General features: G+C 43.8%; 1 protein-coding gene across 1 annotated transcript in view; it reads right to left on the bottom strand.

Moving 5' to 3' along the window:
- Positions 1-15,542, bottom strand: part of dock7 (dedicator of cytokinesis 7) — a 46,094-nt gene that overhangs the window by 5,074 nt on the left and 25,478 nt on the right. Inside the window, 23 exon segments of the mRNA XM_079267445.1 lie at positions 964-978; positions 1,955-2,086; positions 2,386-2,529; positions 2,655-2,847; positions 2,971-3,071; positions 3,212-3,370; positions 3,460-3,612; positions 3,707-3,841; positions 3,958-4,054; positions 5,650-5,746; positions 6,008-6,143; positions 6,683-6,865; positions 7,017-7,192; positions 8,001-8,170; positions 8,561-8,700; positions 8,894-9,061; positions 9,442-9,555; positions 9,862-10,002; positions 10,120-10,215; positions 11,669-11,758; positions 14,251-14,420; positions 14,844-14,864; positions 15,085-15,249. Of these exon segments, the coding sequence (XP_079123571.1) occupies positions 964-978; positions 1,955-2,086; positions 2,386-2,529; positions 2,655-2,847; positions 2,971-3,071; positions 3,212-3,370; positions 3,460-3,612; positions 3,707-3,841; positions 3,958-4,054; positions 5,650-5,746; positions 6,008-6,143; positions 6,683-6,865; positions 7,017-7,192; positions 8,001-8,170; positions 8,561-8,700; positions 8,894-9,061; positions 9,442-9,555; positions 9,862-10,002; positions 10,120-10,215; positions 11,669-11,758; positions 14,251-14,420; positions 14,844-14,864; positions 15,085-15,249 (2,996 nt within the window).

The following is a 15,542-nucleotide window of genomic DNA, read 5'->3' as shown; positions in this document are numbered from 1 at the left end:
ATTGGCTTCCTCCAGAGAATTTCAAAAACAACACAAACTAACACACAACAGATACATATCTCCACTGATTTTGAAAAAGAACATGAAGTCATTGTGGAGGATCCAAACCATGCAAAGGCAGACAGTTGTGACAAAAAAAGAGGAAAAACAAAGTGAGAACAAACAGATCCACGACTGTCAGGAACACAACATGCACTCTCAGTGCGCTGTCCAAAAGGAACACGGTAGTGCTCCGTCCGCCTCATGCAACAAACCACGACAACTACGAGGTTAATGCTGTTAACAACAGAACAGAATGGATGAAACGATACCAGGGGTCGATTTAGTTTCAACTATTAAAGGAATAAGAACTAATCAAAATCAAAAAAGCAATAAATCAAGTAATCCTGAGATTACTAAGAATTTGGTTCCAGCTTCGACCCAAAGCAAGTATTTAAAGAGGCTCATTGAACAGTGTGGAAAGAAGGACCAATGGCTAGAGCGGGGGGGGGGGGGGGGGGGGCTAACAGATGCACTGAAATCGAGCCCTGTGGGTGAAGATGAGATGAAGTGTGACAGCAGACGTCGTCGGTCAACGAGCGTGTTCTGGCCGACGCACCAGCAGACAGACAGGAGAGATGGAAGACAGGAAGAGTGCGGATCGTGATGCATTCACACACTGTGGCTCCCCATGCACAGCCGGGCCGACGCGGCCGTTATGAGAGCGAGCTCCTCTCTCGCACGTGAAGAGGGAGGGAGGAGAGAGAGAGAGGGAAAGACGAGGGTGTTGCTGCTTGCACAGCAGGTGTCCCCCCCCCAGCAGGCAGTTGACATTGTCTGCAGATGTTAATGGATGTGGCTGGATGTCACAAAAAAGCAAAGAGAGCAACAGAATGCCCGCAGCTACCAAATAAAAAAAGATGAGTAAATAAAAAAAACGACAAAGAGACATGAGGGCCAAGCAGGAAGTGTTTAGCCACCTACCTCCCAGCCAGTACTCTGTGTGACAAAGAGAATACAGGACAAGTGAACGACAACACACAGAACAGTGTGACATCCGCACACACAGCGACGTTACAGCAAGGAGCACGGACTCTCTGACACTAACCCAGGGTACGAGCTGGAGTGGAGAACAACTGACCTCTGACAAACACACACAAAATATATATATACATGTCCTTATATCATGAATATTAACTTTCTGTCTTGGCTTTGTGCAGTTGCCCGCAACTTGACACCGTAGTTATGAGTCACACAACTGGCCTTTAAGAAAAACCACAACAGGAGTCTCTTCCCACGCCTCACGCATCCTGTTTTATACTTAGCATGCAAGATCTCCGACAAACTATCGATAAATAAATAAACACACTGGAAATAAAATGCCAAAAATAATAAATCCATGCAAAGCTGTGTCTGTGTGAAGGCTCGGCAACATGACTATATTTCCACCATCTCTCCAGCTGAGTTTGGTGGTGCTACTGAAGACGTATTTAGAAGAAACGCTTGCTTTTGTCCCATTCCTCTATCCTAAAATCCTGCGGGAAGAAACGTAAGCCCTCCACACGCACCAAACAGGTGAGCGATGTAATACATGTGACCAAAGTGCAAAGCGTTCATGTGACTGTGGCAGTAAGGGGTTTTGGGGTGTTCCTATTGAGTTATGATCTTGGAACATTCAGTTTGAACACTTGATCCATATTACTGAATTTACAAAGGAGGGAACAAACCAATCGACCGAATGTAACCTGGATGTGATCTTTTCATAGCAAGAGGCTCACAATGGAAAACCAAAAAAATCGAATCTATGTCACAGAGAGATAAATAAAAACAAACTAATTTGGTTCTTATTCAGTGTCAGCTTCACACTTCAAGCTGCTGGAGCCTGGTGTGGAAGACGAGTTATACTTTGTGTTTGTGTGTGGCGTGTGTGTCTGGCGTGTGTCTGTGTGGCGTATGTGTGTGTGTGGTTGTTTACCTGATGCACAATCTTGGCAAAGGCTTCCTGTAGTTTACCATGAATGGTGGCTAGCTTCTTAGCGTCCCGGTTGGCTTCATGGATGGGAATCAGTACCTTGTACACTTCGTTCACCGCCTCATACATGCCCGCCTGGAAGGGCGATCCAGACAAATGTCAGTACGGCACAGTCACTCATACAACAATAACAACACCTCAGCTTAAATTTACAGATTTATATTTTACTTAAAAAGCCCTAAATTAGGATCACTGGAAAAGTTACACACACGTCTAACTACAGCCTTACATTACTCTTTGTTTACAAGAAGATTTAGAATGAATGAATACAACGCAGTGACTTCATTTGTTTGGTGAGAGAAAGATCCCTGACTCCATCCTCTACATCAACATCCATCCATCGAATCTCCCATCAGCCCTTCTCCACTCCTCACCATGGAGAAAGAGGCAGCAGCCTGCTCCAGGAGTCCCACGAAGCCGATCTCAGTGAAGTACTTCCCTGAGCAAATGCCCTCCTCATCTGGTGACACCACATCGTCGGACACTGCAGATTCCTCCAGCACGTTGGAGGAAACATTCTATACACATGGAGGAATAACAACAACAATACAAGCACACACACACACACACACACACACGTCAGCGGACATTTCTATTGCCGGGCATGTGAACACGCATGGCGTGTATCCGGTGCTCTCCTTACCTGGAAGGTGACGCAGCCCACAGGCAGATACTTGCGGTCCTCCAGCATGCTCAGGTATTCTGCCACCAGAGCAGCACTGTGCACCAGACACTGAGCAGCCTCGGCGTGGTTGTTCCTCTCGGAGTGTTTTCCAGCCATGTTCTGAAGCCACGTGAGCCGCAGGTCTGGTGACGTCTGGTAACCCTTCGCAATCCTGGAGACGTGAAATCAAAGACACACACACACAAACAACTAGGTGACAATGATCGCAGTGCAGAAATACATTTGTACGTGATCAAAAGGTGTTTGCTTGAGTGTGTGTTTGTGTGTTCTGTACCTGTACATGAGATCTATCAGCATCTCAGGATCTTCCTGGTGCTCCTTCATCTTGACTGTGTCGGAGAGGATCATGTGCAGGTTGAATACAAGGTCCTGGACCTGGAAAAAAAGTAAAAGAAAAAAGACCTTGAGGTACTGCTAGCACGATCTTTTATCTTATTAATTCAGTAAATGAAATCAATCATCAAGATGTCAGTCAACAGTCCTCTAACCCTGTGATTTGATGGATGGATCTGTACCTGGTCTGGGAACGTGGTCTCCCTCAGCTCCAGATCCTCCTCTGCGTAGGTGAGGATGGTCTTCAGAGAGCGACGCAAAAACTCCTCGTTAAAATTCTGAGACGTTCCCACCAGCGAAGAAAGAGACATGGTCACTTGCATCTTCACTCTTGCGAAGTTCTGAAAGTGCAACCAGAAAGAAAAGAAAGGTTCAAACTATAAACATCTTGTCATAGCTACCGACTCTTGAGTGATAGATTTGTACTCACGTTGCCGATCTCAAAGTTCTGCCTCATGAGGAGGTAGAGGGAGGCGCTGGCGTGGGCCCTGATGGTGCTGATGCTGCTGCTGCAGCTCCTTAACAATCGCAAACACAGGTCGGCACACTGCTCCGTTTCCTCCTCGAACAGCAGTTCAGGGAACTACACAGGCGGAGAGAAACGCACCCAGATTGACACATTGCAAGAACAAAGTGCTGGAAGAAAATTGCGGGAACAACAAGTCCAGCGGTCTAACCTTCGACACCAGAGCTCTCTGTGTGGCAAAACAATGCTGGAGGTAGAGGGCGCTCTGGTTGCAGGCCATGCTGTGGAGCAGCACCTTCAGCACCCCACCGAGGATACTCTCCTTGGACTCGGTCACCGACACCGTCTGAAGGGAGAGTGAAGCATATGCAGTTGTTATAGGAGCATGTGTGGGTTTGAGCACGCCCATGCATGTTAGCATTCTGAATGGGTAAATGAAGAAAGTCCCGGTGACTTGCATACCTGTACAATGATCTCTAAAGTATCAAGAATAATTATGTTGGCCTCCGTCGCAAGGTTCCCATCAATCAGTGCTTCATGTTCCAGCTCAGCTCTGGTCCTGCGGTTAAGAAACCAGAAAATACCGTCACACACTGATCACCAACTCCCAAATTATGATGCTGACGATATTCAAACTCAAAAGTCGCACAAGCTTCCAATCACCACGTTAGTCATGAACAATGTAGGAGGAAAAAGGAATGTGCCGAGTAGCACCTCAGCCAATGATCTTGTTTTCATAAACTTTGATGGTGTACGATATGTTGATACAAATAATAGGTTTATTATTGTAATGAATAAATTGTACACGGCAAGATGTCTTTTAACCTCAAACACAGACCTCAGAAACAATGCATGCTGACCCACAGCTAGTTCAGACCTATAACTGCCCTCACCAGAGGGTAAAGATGCCTGAAGGCATTAAGGAGGCTGTTCTTCATCATTAAGTAAAAACAGCTAAGTAATCCATTCCTGGTCTGTAGGCAGAACCTCAGGGCTGAATGTTGTATACCTACCTGTGTGTTTACTTTGTGCTGCAGCAACAACCAGGGAGACACATGAGTCACAACCCCAAAACAAGAAGCACACGGGTTAAAAAGCAAAAAAAGACCCACTGCAACCACCACCAACCCGGAGACAGACACTGTTACCAGGACAGAGGGAATGATGGGGGGGGGGGGGGGGGGGGGGCTCTGTTGGTGTATTCATGTGCATGTGTGAACTTAGGAAGTCAAATTGAGGAGAAATGAATCACAACATGGGTGCATCAGTGGCTAGAATAATTAAATGTGGCTCACCCAAACCAAAGTTAATTAGGAAATCAAGACTTGTTTAAAGCGAGGTTAGTCAGCATCTGATACAAACTATGAAATGAATCTTGTGTCCGTGGTCACCGGCTGCTCACAAGCATGTGAATACACCATCAACGAGGGACTAAAGCAGGGGGAATTCAAAGGAGCACACAGCAAAGGTGGACCATACAACACCTGATTGATCTGTGACTCCTACATACACACACACACACACACACACACAGCAATGTGAGAGAACAGATGGAAATCAACAAAAAACAAAGGCCGGCACTGAATTTACAACAAGAACAAGAGAGAAAAAACACAGGAATAAAAGCAACGCTTTGTATCTTTTGTCACCGTATGGAAAATGCAAAAACATATGGAAAGTTATGAAAAAGAAACACTACTAAATGAGATTTGGGGTGTTGATGGTTTTTATCTGTTACTAGATGGACTTTAGCAGTGAGATCCTAATAAGAGGATAAAAGGATTTTCACTCTTCTAAACAACTGATTATACTTGGGGGGAAAAACACAGGTGGAGCTGAAGAGTTAAAGTGGGGACGGGCATTTTCACAACATTTATCGATTATGTTGTGTATATATATATATATATATGTGTATATATATATATATAATATATATATATATATATAAATATATATATATATATATATATATAATATATATATATATATATATATATATATCTCTCTCTCTGTGTGCGTGTGTGTGTCTTCCTTTAAGGAACAAAAACCACAGAACACAGTTCAGTGAATAATCAGCTTTGGTGGTCTTGAGAGTATCTTTGAAGTTTTTACGAGACATAAAGTAAGAATTCGGAAGTGTTATTAAGAGCGTACTTGTCCATCTTTTCACTGTTTTGTCTCCAGTGGGTCATGTCCTTCCTCCATCGCAGGTTCTCCTGACTGCCAAAAGCACTGCCAGATGGACTCCGCTCTAAATGGTGGGGAAAGGATTGTGTACTCTTTTATTGGTGGTGAAAGAAGGTATGTGTACACAGAGAAACGTGACTGACTTTGGCTGAATGTCTGTACAATACTATTAAAGTGGTGGGTGGAGAGTGTCTGTCGTTAACTTACACAACCTCTTCCTTCTTTAGTACTTATTGTTTTAGCCGTACTTTGTGGGTCTGTATGCATCAGTGTGTGCTTCCAAATAATGGTGTGCATGTACAAGTGCTGAGATGTGTTGCCCTACCTAGCTGTCCGCGGCTGCGTCGCACCATCTCCTGTCTGGCACCAATGCTGCCCAGTATGGCCTCCTCCAGCTTGGCCTTCATGTCTTTGGACTTCTTAAAGGTCAGGCTGTTCATCCGCTCGAATGCCTTCTTCCCCTGCATGGTGAACACAACATGGGCCTTGTATCCATGAGGCAGAGGATGAGTGGACGGACAGAGAACACAGCGAGGAAGTTATTTGCACGGCAGCACTCGGCGAGCAAAGCATGTTTGACGCAGACAAGCAAATGCGCAAGAAAAAGCAAACGGCGAGCAGATAGCGTAGCAGAAAGGGAAACACAGAAATCAATGCATGATTAAAGCGTAGAGAGCAGCACGTTGTCTGCTTTTACTATTTTATCACCACCTTCAGCGGGCAAAGCACATTAACTGCAGAGATGCTTGTGCTCAATGCAAACAGATAGTGCTAACTAGTCATCCACAGAAGCTTTAGAAAAGTTTTCTCAAAAGTGAACATGCTGAATCAGCTGAAATTAGCCTAAAATACATCCTATTTGTGGGATGTGAATTTAAAAGAACAAAGGCTGAATAGACGGGCACACTCAACATACCTAACCCTCTGTTGGCCCTTGACCGCCATACAGCGGTTTATTAGTCTTGTCGCACTTAGTAGGTGAATTCACTGTCGATGTTACCTTGTACTCAAAGCAGGAGACGCAGAGGTAAAGGAGATCCAGCAGGCGGTTGAGCTGGGACACCGACAGGTCTGTGAACCACTTCTGTAACACCATCTCATCGGCATTCTTCAACACCCACAGCAGACAGATGAGCAGACTGCGACTTGACTCGGCCGAGAAGCTCCCGTGCTGACGACTCGCCTGGAGAGATGGACGACAAGGAATGAACAGGGAGGAAAGAACACAAAGGACCAAAACAAACACAAACGGTACGATGAGAAATGACGGCCTCGTGTTTGTTGACCAGTAGGAGGACTGTTCCATTCATGAATGTCAGATTATTGTCACAAACCTGCGAGTTGAGCAAGAAGCTGCTTGGCCGGGACATTGGCGTCGGGGTGGAGGTGCCTGCTATGGCCATGGCGACAGTCTGGCTGATCATGCTGTTGCCGTCTCCTTCGGCCTCTTCTCCACCGCTGCCCATTGCTGCTCCCTGGGGACCCGGCCGACCCCACTGGTTATGGGACTCTAGTGACGTTAAAAAAAAAAACAGAGATAAGAACGTTAACAAATGAACTGCAATTAGAGAAAATACACGCGTAATACCATTTGGACTGAAGTTCTATGGATGTAATAAAGACAAAAAGAGTGGGGTTCATAAATATTGATGGGGAAAACCGCCATAGACTGATCCCACCACATATAGAAACATGGCAGTAACTGCTGTCTATGTAGTATGTACCCTCTCTTCCCTTTAGAAATACTACTTAAAAAAAAAAAGAAAAAAAAAAAGAGTAAAACACGTCTCACAAAATAGGCCAGATTGTATTCAGATCAAGCTTTCTAATGTGAGCTGAAGTGACTCTGGACCGACTGCTAATATTAAATCATTCATGAATGGGTCATTTAAATACAACCTCCAGGTCGAGGTACTGCAAGTTCACTCGGGTGGGTTAAAGGAGAGAAAAATAAATGCAATAGAGATGAACTGAGGTTGGAGATCAGGGACATTATGTTATTGTGCAACATCCTTTGCAGTTCAAATGATAACCTTCTGAGTTCCAACAGCTATGCTACTGCAGGTCACAATGTAACTTGTTTGAATAGCTGAGGTTATTTGCCATTTCGTCACATTATGTCTCACGAGAGAGACCCTCGAGCCACAATGCAGCACGTTCCATTCACAGCTGGTAGGAAGCAAACAGCTGGATATAACGTATATATATATATAATATCAGACATTTGACAGTTGTGAGTGAAACAAAATAAAGAGACCAAAGAAAATACTGAACAACTAACATTGACTGTACATGTTAAAGTAGCTCCCAATCTTTACCTGTGAAGTCGTGGAGCTGTGTTAGTGTTTCCATGACGATGCCAATGAGAGGTAGGTAAAGCATGGCGACTCGGGCCTTGACCTCAGGATCGGCGTAGCGTGGGTCAGAGTCATGGCTGGACAGCAGGTTGTGAACCACACTCACCACTTTCTTATGTAGGCTAAACATTCTACAGCGAAACAGAAGAAGAAACAAATGTTTGATGTTTTTTTTTTAAACAAGGAGAAAGGAAGAAGTAGACATGGTGTTTTTAATTTAAAATGTAAGACGCACAATGGGTGAGAGAACAAGAGAACCGGCCCACATTCAACTTAACCATGTCAGCATGTCAGCATGCAAACAGGCTTATCTCTCACCAACAGATACAGAGGCTCTAACCTGAAAAGGTCACTTTCCTTTCTCTACAATATTAGCCAGTTCATTGGGAAGATACACACACAAGAACACACATTAACAAATCTGACATGCGATGACCCTTCAACTCGCATTCGCTCAGACATAAATTCTCTCTTTATAAAACGATCTTAATGAGTGTAGAAAGCATCCAAAGCAGACTGACCCTTCATTGTCTGGGTCCAGTATCACAGACAGTTCAGACAGTACCAGTCCGGCCAGATAATGTTGCTCTCTGAAGGGGACAGACAGCTCAAACATGTTGGCTATCTTCTGGTCATGGACATGTGTGGAGAACCCGGAGCTCTGTGGGAGAACACAGAACATTAATATTTGACCTGATTACTTGCTGCTGCTATGCGCTATGTTGGGGAGGAAGGTTGTTAAGCTTGCAGAAATGACAGCTAGTTTACACAATTTGTTTTGTAAGAGTAAGACTGTATCACTGGGAGCATGTCGTGCAGGTATTATAATTTCCCTACGGCACTTTATGTCTGACCTGTGAAGTTGCTGAAGACACAGAGGGGGAAGGCGAGGCAGGCGGGGTCAGCAGACTGCAGGGCAGGTTTAGGGTGACGTAGTGTTCGTGGCTGCAAACAATTCTCAAGAAATCAAGCCTCAAAGACTCCAGGGTTGGGTTCTGCAGAGCATAAAGCTTTGTGGACACCTGGAGAGAGGAAACCGTAGAAATGAATTATTTGTTGTTGTTTTTTCTAGTGCTGTGAGGAAACCTGAAAAATGCTGAAACTGAACAGCACGAATGTTATGCTTCACAGCACCAGCATATAAATAAACAGGACAATATCTGGCCGGAGCCTCCAATAAATAATACACATACTAAAAGGACATTCACATTCCTATAGGGGAGCCACACTAATTCAGTCGCAAACTTCTCCCTCTTCTGTCCGATTGTTAATTAGCACTTTAGGTATGCTTTTTTCTTCACTCGTACTCATCTAAATCTGTATTATGTATTATTCTTGTTTATGAAAAACACAGCAATATAATAAAATGATATAATTGTGAATCTAAATAAGGTATATTTACCTGTTTCCAGTATGCCCTGATGAGGGTGAAGACAAAGCCCCGGTCCATGACTGACAGCAAGTCGTTGAGGAAGAAGGCCAGACTCGTGTTCAGTCTCTCCACCAACTCCAGGTCCTGATCGGATGAGATTCATGTCTTAAAAAGTCTCCAGAGCTGGTGGTTTGAACAGGATTTATGCTCTGCTACAGTTTTAAAGTCATTGAAACAAACGGACAATAAGGATGATATGGGGCATCCATTTGAGGCGGCAAACGTATTATAACACATTATGAAAGCCAGAAGCAAACATAACTTGTAAACAAATTTGTCAAAGACAGACAACTTTAAAGGGATTCATTTATCAAATTCTTATATTCCCTAAATCCCCATGACATTCCAGCTGCGTGCTGATTGGGAACAGTTCACCAGGCGGTTACTTACCTTCTGGAAGCGAGACACAATGTCGCCAGCAATGGTGCTGACCAGCGCTGTAATGTCATCCATGAAGCGTTCTGGGAAACGGTTCTTCCTGGGTGACTCTAAGCGGTCAGTGAAGTACAGGTGGTGGATAATGCTTTTAACCTGCGGTAAAAGAGGTAAAACAATGTTTGCCATGTGAAAAGTACTGCACTGTACACACAAGACACATCCATCCATCTAAGTCCAAGCTGTTTCAAGTGTACAATTGTGGTTCCCTACCATGAGTTCAAAGAAAAACCAGGCCTGTTGTAGAGCTCCATCCCTGACGCTCCCACTGCTCACCACCCACTGGAGGGCCAATTCCTCATGGAAGAGCTGAAGAGAACAGGAAAGTAGAAAACAGAGACAAAGAAGTGGAGAAGGAGAGAAAGAGAAAGAGATGGAGGGGCAACAAAGCCAGACAGAGAGAATGTGAGGCACCAGGAGAAGTATCCCTGTCCATCTTGAATGAAAATATACCGAAATCTACATGTTGTGAACAGATCATTCTACATGAATATACTGTTGAATGAATTCCAAAGTGTATTTACTGATTTAATGGTAAATATGACATGAAATGAAAGTTATTTAAGCAGGTTCAGTTAAAAATGATTCGCAATTCTAACTTAAAGAATAATACAGTCCAGTAAAGCTCCTGCACCCGCAACACTGAAAAATAATTTGATTAAAGGCAAAGTGAGGTTTAACCAAAGAACTTTATATATAGACATATTACAGTAAGGGCTACCAACTCAAAACAGAGAAATTCATTAAAAGTAATAAGAAATAATAACAATATAATTCACGGTTTTGTGAAACAACTTTCATTTTTGTGAAATGATGAAAGATGCACTCTTATCACCATGCAAATTATCGTATTTAATGATGTAACTTACTGATAATCTAACGATATCCAACTATAAAGGAAGGAACCTCTGCCCGTCTGTTCTTTGAACATCTGGAGAACTGCTCATCTGATCTACTTCACACTCGACAGGTGTCTTGCTGGGGGCTCAAGGGAGTGGTACATGTAAATCTATTTACTATTAATAATAAAACTATGGCTACCGACAGTAAGTCCTGCCTTACATTTCGTACTTCAAGTGAAGAGTGTATTTGTTTTTACCAGTGTTTCTGACCGTGAGTCGAGCCACGACTCGGGTGTGTGACGCAACTACTGAATGTCTGGCAGGTGTATTGCTGAGGACCAAATAAAGCCCAGTGTTGAGTGTGAAGCTGTTCATATGAGCAGTCCTTGAGAAAGCTGCAAGCAGCGACACCACTGGTCCATTCTGAACTGGTTTTGAAAGGGCAACGCACTCGTCGGTATTTTCCCGTGTGCATGGGAGGTTTTTTGCATGGGGAGAAGAATTTCTTCTTCTTCATTTCTTTTACGAATAACGCATCAGTAACATATATTTAGGTGTGTGCGTTTGTGCAACTCCAACAGTTTGGCTAACACACCAACTCTTGTGCAGTCTGGCAAGTCTTCCTTAATCGTGTTACATGAACCCTCATGCACCCAATGACCCAGTGCATTGTGCACAATGAAAGGAGACTTCCCAGACTAAGTTAGCCAGACTACAACCAACAGTCATGTCACACGAAAAACGCATCGACACATTCGGAACAAGAGGCAGATCAGCAACATTCAGCATTCAACAGACTCCACAACCACCAAATACTACATCAACCCATCCAGAGACACACATCCACAGACAAGACAGGTGAAGGAGGCGAATGAAGAGGTGGGCGGGGTCGGCTCCTCCCCCAGTGCAAGTGGCTCTACCTTTTTTGTGGGCAACCGTCCTGTTAAAGTTTGCAAGAAACTGGCGCTCTCAGTGTGCGAAGACATGCGATTGCCACAGCGCTCCATGGCCTATGGGTGGGATGAATGGAACGGTGACAACAAGGTTAGTGGAGGAGCACCAGGAGAGGGGGGGGTTGCACCTTTTCAGCACACAGGGAAAATGCGTCTGCTGGGTCACACACGCATCCACGCACACATATGCACACTACACACTTTTTGTGATCTCTTGCACACACTTGTCACACATGGAGACAAAGACAATAAAGACACAGGACAGGGTCGCAACACTTAAAAGCGCGTTACCCATAATCTAAAACAGTCAGATACATTGGTAGTTTGAGTGCCTGACAGGAGGGATGCAAAATGACTGCAAAAAGGGCCGCAAGATCAAGAGAAGACACCGTATTGGTTTTATTTTCCTTGATGTTACAGCCATTGCTTAATGATGCGCCAGTCTGCATCCATCCAGGTCAAGAAAAATGGCATAAAGGTAAACAATGCTACAGTGTTAAAGGTATTTTCTTTAGTAGGTAGACTAACACAACGCGTGCTCTGTCAACGTTGGCACAATTCATTTAATGTTGCAGTCTAGCTGTGATTTTATTACATATCACTAATTAATAACCTCACTCGTGTAGACGGAGACACACTCACAGATATACCATGCTCCAGCGACAGAATGAATGCTATGAAGGGTAAGTAGAAAGTCATGCAGCGGTATTCACTAGTGACAGTGAGAGTGGAGACTATGAGGTTCAAGCAGAGGGAGTGAATAACTGTGTTATAAGCAAAAAAGAGAAGAGGAAATAATAGAGGAAGAGAATTAATGAAAAAAATAATAATTACTCTGCAGATGAAGATGATTTCTTTAACACTACTCTTTTTCTCTAAAACTCCAACAATCCTATGTTAAATATACGATAAGATCACAGTACAGCTTGGTTTTGGGTTTAGCAATGATGGACTACTGTAAAGCCAAAACTGCAGGCAAGCTGGTCATAGAAAAACAGAGAGGAATACTATGTCCAGGAAATTACTGCTATGAATAACTCAGATAAATTGGCCCTGAATTATTTGGATTATCTGACTTTCATGCAAGTACTGAGAAAAAGGGAGGTGTTAGATATGGTAAGTGAAGAGGGATGACACCTGAGACTCTAGCATGAGAGATAAAGGGTCATGGAGGCGTCTGTGACTCCCGTGTATGGGATCATGGGAGGGTTGTGATTTTAAGTTTACAAGAATACTGTCATACTCAGACGTTTTGGTCTTTTATGTCTTAGTGGTACTCTACTCACTTTGAATATGGTTTAGAAATCATTTTTTGGAGAAAGTTAGCAATCATAGTTGTGTGACTTAAAACCTACGGAAGTAGCTTCACGATATGTTGAGTCTACAAATGAAAGATGTGATCAGGACTACACAAAAGGGATATGGATTGGCACAACTCTCACCTCAGTAACTCTGACAAAGTACAAAAATAAACCAAAACTCTGAATATCCCAGTATTCCTTCAAGGTGAATAAGGCGAGTTGTTGTTTTTTTGTCGTGAGGCAAAGTGTAGGGCGGGGCATTCATAAAACCACCTGCATGGTTTCTGGAGCAGACCCGGGGCTGGATCCCCAGGGGGCACTCTTACAGCCCATGGTGTGCACCCACGAGTTGGAGCGGTCTAAGCCCTAGGCGTGCCAAGGTCAAAGGACGCAAGGCAGGCGGGAGGCAAGGGAACGAGCAAGCAGCACGGGGGAAGAAGGAGGGAAGGAATAATGACAGGTTAAAGAGGTTCAGAAGCCAGGACTGCTGGTAGATGTCAAGCGACCAAAACAGGTGAGCTGTCAGTAAATAAAAAAATCATCACCACAGAGGAGCAAAGCACATAGGTTCTCTCTCCATCAGAGAGAAGAAAAGAAAGGTTTAGTTAAGAATTAGCAGCAAAGGGAACATTCATCAAAGAAGGGGCTGCGTTCACTCACTGCTCTGGTACTTTTGGGTTAAAGAAAAAACAATGTAACAAGGACAGGCACAAATTAAAACAAGACGCATTGAATGTAATAAAAAGAATCAAAAACAGTCAAGAGTGATAAGGCTAAGACATTAATAATGACACACTGTGCCGTTGTATCTTCCCGACAGCATCTGCTTTCTGTACACTAAATGTCTCTTGTGGCTTTCACAACCTGCACACACGGAGCACTGTGTGCATGCGTGTGTATGTGTGTCAGGTTGCTGTTACAGCGGTTGGAGAGATAAGATGTCCAATCTCATGTTTACGCATTGGTTATACAGTTTACAAGTGATAGAATATCTCCCTGAGACAGTGTGTGCACATGGTAGGCCTCTGCCTTGATGTGGTCTCAGACCTATGGAGTAGAGGTCAGTACAATCACGGAACATGCACGTGTCTCAAATACATCACAAATCAATGAGGGACTACTTAATATTTAACCCTGATATCTGACAACCACGTGCAGTGTGGACGAACCAAATATTGCAATTGGGTTAAGTGCCAAAAAACATGGATTACTTATGCATAACTGAAGATATTCTTTTGGGGAACGTACCTTGCTGCCAATGATGGCGCGAACCTCGTCGTCAGGAGAGGTGGGTGTACCCGAGATGTCAGGGTTACTGTTGCTGAGGCTACGGGAGCGGTTAAGGTTGAGGCTGGCTGGTCGGACGGCTGAACGAGCCATCGTAGCGTAGTGAACCGAACCTCCCAACCCTCCCGGGCCTACACCAACACACAGAGGAAGGACAATGGAACAACCGGGATGTGATTGGGGGGGGGGGAAAACTACTTCTAACAAATCATTGTGTTTCCTCTGACATGATGATGGCATGTTAACTCTGCTCCCAATGCACACATTTGAGTTCGTACCAACCCTGCCTCTTATCCAAAGGAAACCACAACCCTTCATCTTGCATGTGGTGAACACACACAGGTTCTAAGCGTATTTATTTATCCGAGAGTGATTATAGTTTCATGGAGTCCTGGCAGTGGATGGTTAGTTAGTTATTACAGGACTGATTGCAGGAAATAATCTATTTCCGCTCAAATGCTCGACCAAAAAGGAATATTACTTTCGTCATTTGAAATTTAGAGGGAAGAATAATTGCACACAGATTAAGATGTACAGTGGTGGGCCATATCTACCTGTTACAGATGAGTTGGGGTCTGTGTTGGGCAGGCAGAAGACAAAATGGATGTAGGAGGAAAAAAACAAAAGATAAAAAGAAATAGAGGAAGAAAAATGATGGCGGGTAGGTTTGATAATAAGAAACCCAGTGAAGGCGAGTTGGGGGTTGGGTGAAGTTAACTTAAAAAGGAGAAACAGAAAAACAGGTATAGAATAAAGAAAAATGTGAGTTGGTTAACTGTATTGGCCGTAAAATACCTGGAGAGGGTGAATTGGGGTCAGTGCTGTGCAAGCGGAAGACATAGTGGATGTAAGAGGACAGCAGGCCGTTACGGCCGTGCATGTCCTGGCTGGTGTCCAAGTACTTGTGAAGCCGGTTCACTATGGATGCCATGACCTCAAAGGATGCCTGGCCCAGATTCACTGAACACACAGAGACAGACAGAAGCAAAGTGACACATGTGGACAAATAGACGGCTACGCACAAAGTTACAGTATCTGTGTGTGTGTGTGTGTGTGTGTGTGTGTGTACACACAGCATGAGCCACAAGACATATATTTACATAACTATGATTATAAACTATGATTTAGTAAAAAAAAAAAGAATCTTTATTCCTATTAATTCCATTTAAGACAATTTCCTCACAGTAATTAAATACCTTCAATTTCAAACATCAAAATAGTGTATACACGTCTCTACAACATACACCTATTAA

The sequence above is a fragment of the Melanostigma gelatinosum genome (genome assembly GCF_949748355.1).
Source record: "Melanostigma gelatinosum genome assembly, chromosome: 4".
NCBI lineage: Eukaryota > Metazoa > Chordata > Actinopteri > Perciformes > Zoarcidae > Melanostigma > Melanostigma gelatinosum.
This window is presented reverse-complemented; position numbering and strand designations above follow the sequence as displayed.